General features: G+C 41.1%; 1 protein-coding gene across 1 annotated transcript; it reads left to right on the forward strand.

Moving 5' to 3' along the window:
• Positions 1-4,197: 4,197 nt before the first annotated feature.
• RSL24D1 (ribosomal L24 domain containing 1) lies at positions 4,198-10,759 on the forward strand. The gene is made up of 6 exons (XM_071568665.1): positions 4,198-4,333; positions 5,887-6,000; positions 7,670-7,742; positions 8,447-8,510; positions 8,945-9,030; positions 10,358-10,759. The coding sequence occupies exons 1-6, from the start codon at positions 4,253-4,255 to the stop codon at positions 10,429-10,431; spliced, it is 492 nt and encodes a 163-aa protein (XP_071424766.1). The 5' UTR covers positions 4,198-4,252; the 3' UTR covers positions 10,432-10,759.
• The last annotated feature ends 1,329 nt before the right edge of the window (positions 10,760-12,088 follow it).

Consider the following 12,088-nt stretch of genomic DNA (forward strand, 5'->3'; position numbering starts at 1 on the left):
TCCCATGAGAAATCATGGTAAATGTTTCTTGACAGTAAATTACACTATTCTTACTAGTCTAGTACTGGATTTAAAAACCAAGGAAACAAGGAAGAATTCTTAAGTGATGAGAAACTGTTCTTTCAAGAAAAGTTGTTTCCATCCAGTTTCCAATGAAAACATTGATCTATAACAGAACAAAGTTTTGGAAAGAATTTCCCTTATGTTGCATTGTCCCAGGATTTCTTATTAATATAAAATAGTTAAACATTCCTGATCTGAAGTTTGCCAGCATTGTTGAACTGAGTTGTGACATTTCCTGTTGTTTCAGTTCAGTGTCGGTCTGTCCTTCTGCACTGTCCCCTGTGCGTTGTGGAGTTTCTTAACTCAGATGCATCCCCACTCTGTGCTATGGCTGAGGCTGCACAGACCAGCCCAGTCGGTGGGGGCCTGATGAATTCTGGGTGATGCCAGAAGGAGCTCAAACCCACAGAAGACAATAGAGGTGTCTGTATTAATCAGACATTCAGAATTCTGCTAATCTGAGCATGTTGTGTGTTCCAAGCAAGGGGAATCAAGCAATAAATTTTGTAAAGTCTATTGCTTCTACAAAGGTAAGGAACCTGATTTTTCAGAATAACTGCTTCCATCAAGAGCAATGTGTATTTCCAGGTAGGTTATGCTGTGCTGGAGAACACTGCTGCTATTCAGAGGTTCCTTGTCAGGCAAGTGAATGAGCTGAACTAAACCTTTTTAAATTTAGAAAGGGCAAGTTAGACTTGGTATTTTGTCTGGTCTGAAATAACCATGCAGTAACAATAGCTGAAAAAATACATTTTAGGAAAGGGAGTGGGCATCTTGTTCCAAAGCAGGCTGACCAGAAGCCAGAAGTGTGCAAATGTGGCAGAGAGGACCAACTGCATCCAGGGCTGCACTAGTAAAATGAAGGCATCAGGTTGGGGTACCCAGTCTTTTCTTATCTTCAGTAATTAAAAAGACCACATCTGGAGTTCTGTGCTCTGTTTTGGACAACTCAGTAGAAGAAAGACATTGACACACTGAAGCGAGTCCAGTGGATGCATCAGGGGGCTGGAGCACAAGGGGTAGATTAAACATTAGGAAAAAAACTGTCAGCATGTCAGTGGTTAGAAATTGGAACAGAAGCTGAGGAAGGTTATGGAATCCTCATCCTTGAAGACACTAAAACCTCAGCTGGATGTGGTGCTGAGCCACCTGGTATTTATTTGTTCTCCTTTGAGCAGGACTTGGCTCTTAATGACCTCCAGAAGTGTCTGCCACCCTACAAGTGCCCCTGTGCGTGACAGCTGTTGTATGGCTGTATGACAGTGCATGAACTGCATGTGACAGTTCTATTGCTCTATTAGGAGACTTCTACAAGTATGTAAATACTTGCAGGTCAGAGCTTTGCTATGAGTTTAAGGTATTGGGGTGAGATGTTTGGTGAAATAATTCTTGCTGTGTCAAAAATCAAATGAGCCACTTGCTTTGCTGCAAAATCTCTTCTTCCAGCCAGGCTGCTTTTCAGCTGGATACCCAGTTCTGTCTGTGAATAACTAGAAATGGAGTAGAAGTACATATTCTTTTTTCATAATTAATCTGGATTCTGGCTCCAGCAACTTTCAATCTATATTGCCCTTTAGATAGGCACAAACACTTCAAATTTACAACATAATGACTTGTACTTGAAGAGGAGATTAGTGTCTTGATGTGAAAAAAGGAGCTGGGGTGGAAAATCCAATTGTAAATGCTTGTAATGTCACTGTGCTCTCACATCCTATCTGTCTGCTGGAGGTGTTGGTGACAGTATGTAATTCACATTGTTTAAATTGTAGAAGCCACCTAAGACTTCACAATATGGTATCCTGCCAGGAAAAAGCTGTCTTTGGTGAAATAAAAAGAGCCCATGGGGAAAAAAGTGTCAGAGGCAGGAAACTCAAAGTAATCAAACTGAAAAAGGAGGATTTCAATTGCATATGTCAAAGCACAGAAGCCCTGGACCTTAGAGAACTTGTTTATTATTTGGTTTTGCCTCTAGCTGTAAACTCGGTGTCTTCATAGCTTCCCTCATAAAGTTGCATTGTTTGTGTCTTTAGTATTTCCTCTTATCGTGTGGTTTGCCCTCCTCTGTCCCAACCCCAGAGCCCTCCCTCCCTTGTGCAGCTCGGCAGTAACACCCTGTGCAGTCCCATCTCCTCCCTGTCTCTGGGTCAGTTGGAGCTGTTGTCCCCGAGGGCTGTGGGGAGTGCTGGCCACCATCATGTGCTTGAGCCAGTGTCTCCTGCAGTAGGATGTGGCTGAGGGCTGGTTTGCAAAAAGATTGGAGACAAGTTCTGTGCTGATAAGTGATTACTGTGCTAAAGCAATTTTTCTTTCTTCCTTTCATCTTTCTTATTACAGCACTGAGCTGACTTTTTTTTTTTGTTGTTGTTGTTGTTCTAGAAACCAGAAAGCAAAAATTATTCTAAAGGCACGTGCAATTCAGCACATGGATTTTTTTCACCAAATACTCAGGTAGTTAATTTCTTTTAAATGGAGAAGAAGGATTTGTGGTGGTAAAGGCTTATGTGCTGAGGAAGATTTCAGACTCTGAGCTGGGACAGATTGAAGAATAGAAGACCTTCTCCAATTCCAAACAATTTAGGAAGGTACAGGGCCTAGCATTTAGGTCCTCTCAAAATAAACAGGCAACTCTAGGAGCGGGAACAGAAGGACTAATATGTTCCTATATAGTGTGCAGAGCCTTTGATTTTAGACAGTACTTCAAATTTTGTTTTAAAAATTAATTCCCCTGTAGAGGAGTTGGATCTTACAGATCTGTAAACAAATCCAAAGGTATTTTGCCTGAATTTTAGAGGAAATCTACTGGAAATTTAAAAATTATGTCTGACTGGCTTTCATTTCCTTGGGTCACTGTGTCTATCCTTCTGTTAATTCTGAGCCACTTCAGCTTCCTTAATTTCTCGCACTTAGAACAAAATTTTTCATTTAGAAAGAAAAACTGGATGAGCTTGAACACAAGCTGATCATAAAATCTTTGTATTCAATTTCTCTGCTAAGATATGAATGTGTGTTTCAGGGAAGCAGAGAGTCATTTGGGGAAAAGTCAGTTTACATCTGAAGATGCAGTATTGTCTAATACTTCATCCCAACTTTCTGTGCATGGGTGGGGGTTTTTTTCTCTCTTTTTAATACTTTCATGAGCATAAGTATCTCTGAGTGTCTCACAGCATTCTGCATCCATGTGGCTGATGTCTGTGTGTGGTGATCGAATACGGGGTGTGTGGTTTTTGGCATATTACTGCTTTTGTAGATATTCTTGTCACCCTTTTCCCCCCAGTCACCTGTTGGTGTAATGAGGTAGAAATTGTGGCTCCAACTAGTAAATAAATGGAGCTTTCTTACAGCATTTGGGGCCTGGTCAATGGCAGGTCAGATACAAGTCAGCAGTGCCCTGGCAGCCAGGAGGGACATCCCTGTCCTGGGGGCATCAGAGCCAGCAGTGCCCTGGCAGCCAGGAGGGACATCCCTGTCCTGGGGGGCATCAGGCACAGCATCTCTAGCCAGGCGAGGGAGGGGATTGTCCCGCTCTGCTCTGCACTGGGGTGGCCTCATCTGCACTATTGGGGCAGTTTGGGGACCAGAGTATTAAGCTGTTAGAGAGCGTCCAAAGGAGGGCAATGAAGATGATGAAGGGCCTGGAGGGGAAGTGTGTGAGGAGCAGCTGAGGGCACTTGGTGTGTTCAGCTGGAGGAGAGACCTAAGGGAGCCTTCATGGCAGTCACAACCTCCTTGGGAGGGGCAGAGGAGGCGCAGGTACTGATCTCTGCTCTGTGTCACCATGGACAGGGCCCAAGGAATGGCTACAGCTGCATCAGGCGAGGTTTAGGTTGGGTATTAGGAAAGGATTCTTCCCCCAGAGGGTGGTCAGGCATTGGACAGGCTCCCCAGGGCAGTGGGCACAGCACCAAGGCTGACAGAGCCCAACAAGTGTTTGGACGGGCACAGGCACATGGTGTGGTTGCTGGGCCTGTCCCGTACAGGGCCAGGATCGGACTGAGTGATCCCTGTGGTCCCTTCCAGCGCAGCCCGTCCCGTCCCATTCCGCGGTGCCGCCGCCGGGCCCGGCCGGGGCTGTGCGGGCGCGGTGTGCGGCGGGGCCGCCAGGGGGCGCTGTGGGCGCGCGGGCCCCGCCCCGCCGCCTCCGGTCAGCTGAGCGCGCCTTCCGCGGGCCGGGCCGGGCTGAGCTGGGGCCATGCGGATCGAAAAGTGCTACTTCTGCTCGGGCCCCATCTACCCGGGCCATGGCGTCATGTTTGTGCGCAACGACTGCAAGGTACGGCCGGGCCCCCTCCGCCGGCAGCCGCGGCGCTCCCGGGGTGCCCGCAGGATTCGCCGTCCCCCGGCTCGGGCCGCGCCTCAGGCCGGGCCGCGTTCGTGAGGCGCTGCCGGGCCCGACCCACTGCCCGGGGCGGCGGCGGGGCAGCGCCTCGGCCGTCAGAGGAGTGGGGGGTGAATTACGTGTTTGCAGTTTTTAGTAAGAATTTATACACTTCTCAGGGCCGCATAGAACGCTCGTGCTTTAACTCCCTGGTTTTGAGGAGTGTCGGCTCCGGTGGGCGCGGGCGGCGGCGCCGCTCGGAGCAGCCCCGGCCGTAGACACACGGACCGAGGCTGATGGTCCCTCTCCCGCGTGGGGCTCTGCTAAAAACGCTGAAAGCTGTAACTCAGCGAACTGCTGTGACTCACAGCAGGACGTGCACAGCGCTCCGGGCTCTGCACCTCGGTGACAATCCCGTACATAACTGCTGTGTGTAGTTTTCCAGCCTCCTCCGTGCTCCCCGTGGTTTCTGCGGGGCGCCGGAACCCCCCGTGTGAAGCGAAGCTGACGCAAATCGCTTCCTCTCCCTGTTCAGACGTCAGAGCTGACACCGAGCGGGCTGCGCGGCCCGGCTGAGTCACAGCCCTGCGGAGCTCGGGGCTCCATGTGCGCTGACGGGCCACAAGGTGTGTTCTAGAAGAGATGGCACAGGGGCAGGTTACTTGTGAACAGTCTCTGAAACAGACAGACCTGCCATTCTGTTTTGCTGAGTTGAGGTGAAAAAACTTGGTAGAAGAGTGTGGAAAAAGGATTACTTTACCTAGAGGTTTCATATATTGTATTAATTTTCTTTAGAAATGACTGTTCAACAGTAACGAGAATATGGTTGTAGAAAAACAGGGTTTTCAAAAACTCACGAGTAGCAAATGTAATTTTGGATATTCTTAAGTAAAGAGTAGCATTCTGTAAAATGTGTAGAAAAATGGAGAAAAAAGGAAAAGGCCAGTTAAAACATTTTAGCATATTCTTTAACAGCTTTCAGTTGATTCACTCCAGGACTTCACTAATGTGCTTGGGACTCCTGTGGAGTAATCATTGAGGCTTAAAGCTGCATTCCAGAAAACAGATTTTTGTGTGTATGTGTATTGTGTTCAATATGAGGTGTGAGGACATTTTGTTGTTACCAGGATGGTACTGTATCTAAAAAGTGCTGGCAGCTATGGAAAATTGTTTATTCATACTACAGGTTTCATTTTATGGTTATTTTTGCAGATGACAATTGTCACAGCTCAGGCAGATTTTGTTTATAATCAGTTTAATTGTAAGTATTTGTGCATATCCTGACAACTGTAAAATTGACCTTATAATGAGAAGAAACAATAATAATGCTTCAAATTATTTTTGTTAATAAGCAATATTTGATATAAGAATACTGATATTTGAAAGAGGATTATAATTTCCAATGAGCAGTGTTGTTAGAGCAACCTAAGTGTTTGGTATCACACTTACAGTGGGGCACAAATAACATGATTTGGCTAAGTTTTTTTTCACCTCCCTTCTTCTTTAAGATATTTAGATTCTGCAAATCAAAATGCCACAGAAACTTTAAAAGGAAGCGAAATCCCAGGAAGATGAGATGGACCAAAGCATTCCGGAAAGCAGCTGGCAAAGAATTGACAGTGGTAAGAAGAATTGGTTCACACTTTGCATTAACACTAAAATGGCAGAAATGTGGCCTCTTCCCATTGCACATAGGCTGGATTAGGTGCCTTAATGCAGTATCATTTAATTAGATGACCTTGAGGGATGGAAGAAGTGGAGGAAGAAGGAATTGTGGAAGAGCATGTGAGAACGTTTGAGAGTGAGCTCTCCATTCAGCTTGACTGTGACTTGATCTCCCTATTTCAGCCTCAGAGTGGAAGCCAGTATGACATGTCTGTGTTGGGAACACATGGTCCTAGTAACTCCCAGCCCAAGGCATTCTTTGTTTTCATCTATAAATCTTCTACTCTCTGTATGTATCCATTTGGTGGTTTTATTTCTGCACAGTCAGATAGTCGGGGTTAACAGGTACCCCAGGAAGTTTCTCTGTGTAGGTTCCTAAAATAGTTAACTTTTGAAGACTCTTTAAAATCAGACCATGTATAGGAAAAGTCTTTGCTTGGGTAGAACTGTTTCAAAAACAGCATGAGATCTTAAAAGCAGTTTCAAAGCCAAGTTTCTTCAGTGATAAAAATATTAAACATTCACATTTGGTGGGAGAGTCCCTAAATAACTTAAGAATGACTGTAATTTAATTACCTGTTTTTTGACAGAATATTAGCAATTTAGGAAGAATTTTGACTCAGTGATTTACTGCCTTCTATGGATCTTCCAAGGGGAAGAATGTGATTTTTTTTTTAGTGTGACTCTGAAAAGCTAAGCTTAATTAGCACCTTTGGTAACTGTGTTTCTTGTTTTCAGGTTGTTTCTGGCTACGTTGAATTACCTTTTTACAAGAACTTAATTTAAAATTCCTTTATAAATGTCTAAGTAACTGACAACATGCTCCAATTTTGAGATACATGATGTATTCTAAGAATAAAACCAATATGTGAACTTAGTGCTGTGCTCCAGGTTGGTGGGTACCAGTTCTTTCATAAGCCAGCTTTTGGTAGTGTCCAAATAGGCTTATGACAACAGGAAATAACAGTTTCTACAAAAGTGACAGCTTTACCTCAACAAAAAACAACCTTTGAGCAGGGAGGAGTTCTCAGATAAAACTGGTATAAATCTAAGTATGCCTAAAAAAAAGTCAGGAAACTGTTTTTCCAGTGCTGGGGGATGGCAGCTGCTCCAAATGCCACAGGGTCATCAAGTGAAATATTTCACAATTTCACATTTTTATACATTGTTTCAATATTCTTAAGATGAAATAGTAGTTGGGGTTTTTTTGTAACCTTTTCTAAATTGCAAGCTGTTGAATAGAACTTATTTGACCTGCATTAAATGCTTTCAACTTGACACGTTTTCCATTTCGCCTTCCAGCTGTCTAATCTATTCTGTATTTCCTGCTCCACACTGGTTTGCTCTGTCTCCTTGTCTTGCTAAATAGAAAATAGCTGAGGGAGATGTTTTGGTAAATAATTCTCCTCAGACAAATCACTGTGGCTCCTGACACTTTGAGGTCAAACACTCCACTTGGTTTCCTTCTAGTGTAGTTATTTCTAATGGTTGTTAAAGTCCAGGAACTGAGGTTCTGGAAGGTGGTAAAAATCATGTAAAATATGAAGTTTTGTGAGTTCTATAGTAAGAATATATCGTTCTACATACACTTCTGTATATGATCTATATTTACTTTTTTGAATACAGGATAATTCATTTGAGTTTGAAAAGCGTAGAAATGAACCAGTGAAATACCAGAGGGAGTTGTGGAACAAGACTGGTGAGTCATTCTAGAAAAAACCCTAAAGATTAATTTTTTTACTCTACATGAGTGTGTTTTCAAAAGACTAATTTTTAGAGTATTGACACTTCGTGGGTTTGTTTGAAAATACTGGAATCACGACCAAATTATTATGTGTGGGGGTGGTTTGAGTTGTGAACAGGTGTGGAGTTGCCCTTGATGTTTGTTTTTTCCAGAAAATGGTTCGAAAATAAGAATCAGCATTCCTTTATTTTGAATTATTATCTTCAAAACCTCTTATTATCTTGAAAACCTTTATAAGAGGTTCCCAGTGTAAGCCTTTCACACTGATGCAGTTTTTTATTTGTTCTTTTTTCATTCCACTTCAGTTTGTTTCATAGAATCAAGTGCTTTAAAATGGAAGAACTGCTTATATTATGAATGAATGCCACAAAAGAGAAAGTGGTAACTTGCATCTAATTTCAAGCAGTGATAAAACTCAGTTGCAACTGAGTCTTTTGTAGTGTTGGTTAACTGTAGAAATTACGTGTAAGCAGAAAAGTGGAAGCATAAATAAGTTGTAGACAGAATGTTCCCTTATCCTATTCTTTGAAGAAGGAGTAACTTTCTCTACATAGTTTAAGAGTTGCCTCTGGTGTATGGTGTGCTGGTGGAATTGCTCTGTAAAAATAGCCTGTATTTTCAGCTGCAGGTGTGTAAGCACATTTTCTGCTTTATTTCAGTTGATGCAATGAAGAGAGTGGAGGAAATAAAGCAAAAACGCCAAGCCAGGTTTATTATGAACAGGTGAGAAGTGTTTGTGTGCTGGGGGCTGTCACATGTCTGTATTAGACAAACTTTCCAGAAACAGGATGATCAGAAGTTTTAGATGGTTATTTGCTTTTTATATACCCAGTCATGCAGGTGATGGGGTAAAATAGGTTGGGTGGGCTCTGCTTCGTGTTATTGGCTGTCAAAGCAAGTGCAACTCTTGGACACTCAATGAAAATAGTTAAGATTTCCTGGTTTGTTATACAGTCTTAGATTTAAACGAATTTCTGATCAGAATTGATACAGTCCTGGGCTTTGCTTGAATAGGTTTTCAAAAACTATTTACCTTTCTTTCCTCATAATGGTAGTTATTTACAGCTTATACATCCCTATAGTGAAAGATGTTATGGATTAAAATGAAAGTGTACATCTCTTTTAAGGTAATTAAATTGAATTTTTCCCTTTCTCAGGTTAAAGAAGAGCAAAGAGTTGCAGAAGGCAGAAGACATCAAAGAAGTCAAACAGAATATTCACCTTCTTCGTGCTCCCCATGCAGGTAAAAACTTGCTTCCCCCAGTTTCCATACACAGTTTTGGGATAAATGCCTAATTCTACAGAGGAGTAATCCTGTGCATTTGCCCTACAATTAATTTGCCTATTGAATCTGGAGAATTGCTCTTGCCACCAAATGTAAGCAATGCCTTTGTTCTGGATCAAACATACCTTTTTATTTATCTAGTACTGCACTCAGCCTTTCCTTTGAGTATTTTAATCTGCACCCAATACCTGGTGCTCCACAAACTGCATGTTTGCTGACCTGTACATTTATCTAAGTCTTCTCTTTGAACTGATTATTTGGATTCAACAGACTCTGCCAGTGATTGATACAAAATACAGTAGTTCAACCTCGTTGTTTGAATATATCAGTTCATAGTGGGAGTAGGGGTTTTTTTTGTAGTTCACTGTGTAGTTCACTGTAACTTATATGAAAATACTGTTTCTTCCATAAATTAACATTTAAAAAAAATTACTTCTAAAAATACATTTAATGGAGTAATATAAAAAAGTGAAAATATTTCCATTAGTTCTTGTTTTCTAAAAATTACCAATGATTTCATTTCTCCATTATTAACTAGAAATCTGTTCTATACTTTTTGCTTCCAGTTTACAGTATCTGTAGTCTAAGGTTGTATATATATGAAACAAGATCTTCTCAGGATACATTTAAACTTTGTTTTAAGCTGTTGCTTTTTTTTTTGAGGAAAGCAAAAAGATCTGAATTCAAAAGAATAAAACCAAGTGTTTATTTCTTTGTCTTTGCTTCTGTTAAATGAATGATGCACAATAGTATGTAATACATCTCTTGGTCAGACACTGGCTGCCTTTTCAGTGTTCTGCAATTCTGACTGGGCAGGGAGCAGAATCAAATGTAAATCTTAAATTTATCTGTTTCTTTCTTTTCCTTGTTGTTCTATGAGAGTTAACACTTGCCATCCAGCACAGCATTCAGAAGGACTTAAATGTTTATGTAAAAACTAATGTGAGGAGGCCATTGATCTGTTAGAAGTAATGCATTTTTAGTGCTTTGCAAGGTTCTGCCAGCACTGCCAGCTGTATCAGTTTGTCATGCTGGATGAAAACACTGCATTTTAGATTTCATGTATAAACAGCATCAGTTTTTCTGCTAAAACAATTGAGCAGTTTTAGATGGTGATGGAGGTTAGCAGTAAATACCCCTAAGCTTGATGGGTTTACTCCCAAACAACTCTTTAAACAATATATTTAGGCTGTTTCACCAAGAATAAACACATGTATTGTGAAAGGAAAACAGTTATTTGGGTTTAGAGAAACATCTTGAATTTAATTTTTTTTTTGTTTTGAAGGCACACCAAAACAGCTGGAGGACAAAATGGTGCAGAAGCTACAAGAGGAGGTGCCTATGGAAGAAGACTCTTAAAGTGCTTTCATTTTCTATTTATGACTCTTCACCAGTTCACAGTTCCTTACTGCCTCATCTGACATCATTCAGGACTATGCTTACAGTTGAAGAAAAAGGCAATTTAATGAATAGTGGTCATTTACCATTTGAATTATTTTTTGGTTTATAAAAAATAATAACATGGATACTGGTTTGGGCAGTACTTAAAATTGTGCAATTTGAGCAAACCTTGTCAGCAGGATGGAGAATGAGGAGTTATTGTTTGAGATACTGTGGGCTCCTCCAAAAGTTACACTTTCTCTGGATAACTTTTCCCTGATAAAGGAATAAAATACGCTGGCCCTGGGCTTTTTTTACTTTGTTCTTTCATAGTGGTAAAAGCAGATAATGGTTACAGGGTGGGGCAGGATGTATTTTTCATTGGTTCAGTGCAGTCCAGACTTACTTTCATCCTTGGGAAAATTTTTCAGTTTGTTAAGAATATTGTGTTTGTTTTATCTCCTTTTTAAGTCAACCTCCCCAGAATTCCATTGCAGTTGACACCTGGCAAACACTGATGAAAGGCTGAGGTTTGGAAAATGGTGGTATCATCTACTCTGGAGTTGGACCTGCCATTTATCCTGACCTACCAAGATTCAAATCTAATGTGTCATCAGGCTGACTGAGACGCTTAATAAATCACACTTAAGGCTGTTTTTACCTGACACCCAGGATCATTTTGATGGAAAAAATGCTGTTAAATCATAAATATTTTGCATATTGTGGTGGTATTTATTCGGTGTGTCAGCAGCACTGAGATGAATACTCGCTTTTTCAAACTGTCACCGTTTATCTGCAACAGTGTGATCAAAGAAAACTTTCAAAGGCATTTAGGGTATTTGCTTTCTTGTCAGTGCTAGTTATCCTGAAAAATAGTAATTGGTAGTTCTACTGCAAACTTGGGTATGTGCTACAACATGTGCTACAACAAGCACTGGAAAACCTCCTCGTATCTACCACCCACATGTGTGTTGTGTAGTTCAGAGGAGTGTCATATTTGAACATACATAAGGGGACTGTGGGGAGTGGTGAAATAAACAGGCATTGTACCCAGTTTTTTATCTCTTTAATTTCTGAATTATGTTTAGATACTTAGAAAATGACATATTTTAGTGAGAATTCTAGTAATAAAAAAGTAATTCCTTATTTTCATGAAATTAAAACTTTTCTATAATTTAAAATTTGCTGTTAAGGTGATGGCTGGTAAGTATTTTAGATGTACAATATTAGTACTTCCCCTGTAAACTGTAACAGAAATAACATCTAGAAGCACATGGTAAGTTGCCCAGAAAACATGTGTCAGTGGGGTGAAATCACCAAGATGTAAATACAGTGTATATGTGCTATATGTACACCAAGATGCTTGGGCACAGTGAAGGGGATCTTCAGAGAATGTTAATTAGTAATGTTGGTGTGGGATTACACAAGTTAACTCAGCCTTTCAGCTCAGAAAATGAGTTTTTTTTGTGTGGCCTGTTTTACTATAGTGTTTGCTGTCCTTAATCCTTAAAGTGAGATACTTCATCTGAAAATCTTACTACATATCATTTGTTTTTATTTACTGAGTTTTAAAGATAGGATGTTCAGTGAGTGCCAAGTTTTAATTTTCACCAAGAAAAGTAACGAATATCTCTGC

The sequence above is a fragment of the Pithys albifrons genome, chromosome 13, assembly GCF_047495875.1.
Source record: "Pithys albifrons albifrons isolate INPA30051 chromosome 13, PitAlb_v1, whole genome shotgun sequence".
Lineage (NCBI taxonomy): Eukaryota > Metazoa > Chordata > Aves > Passeriformes > Thamnophilidae > Pithys > Pithys albifrons.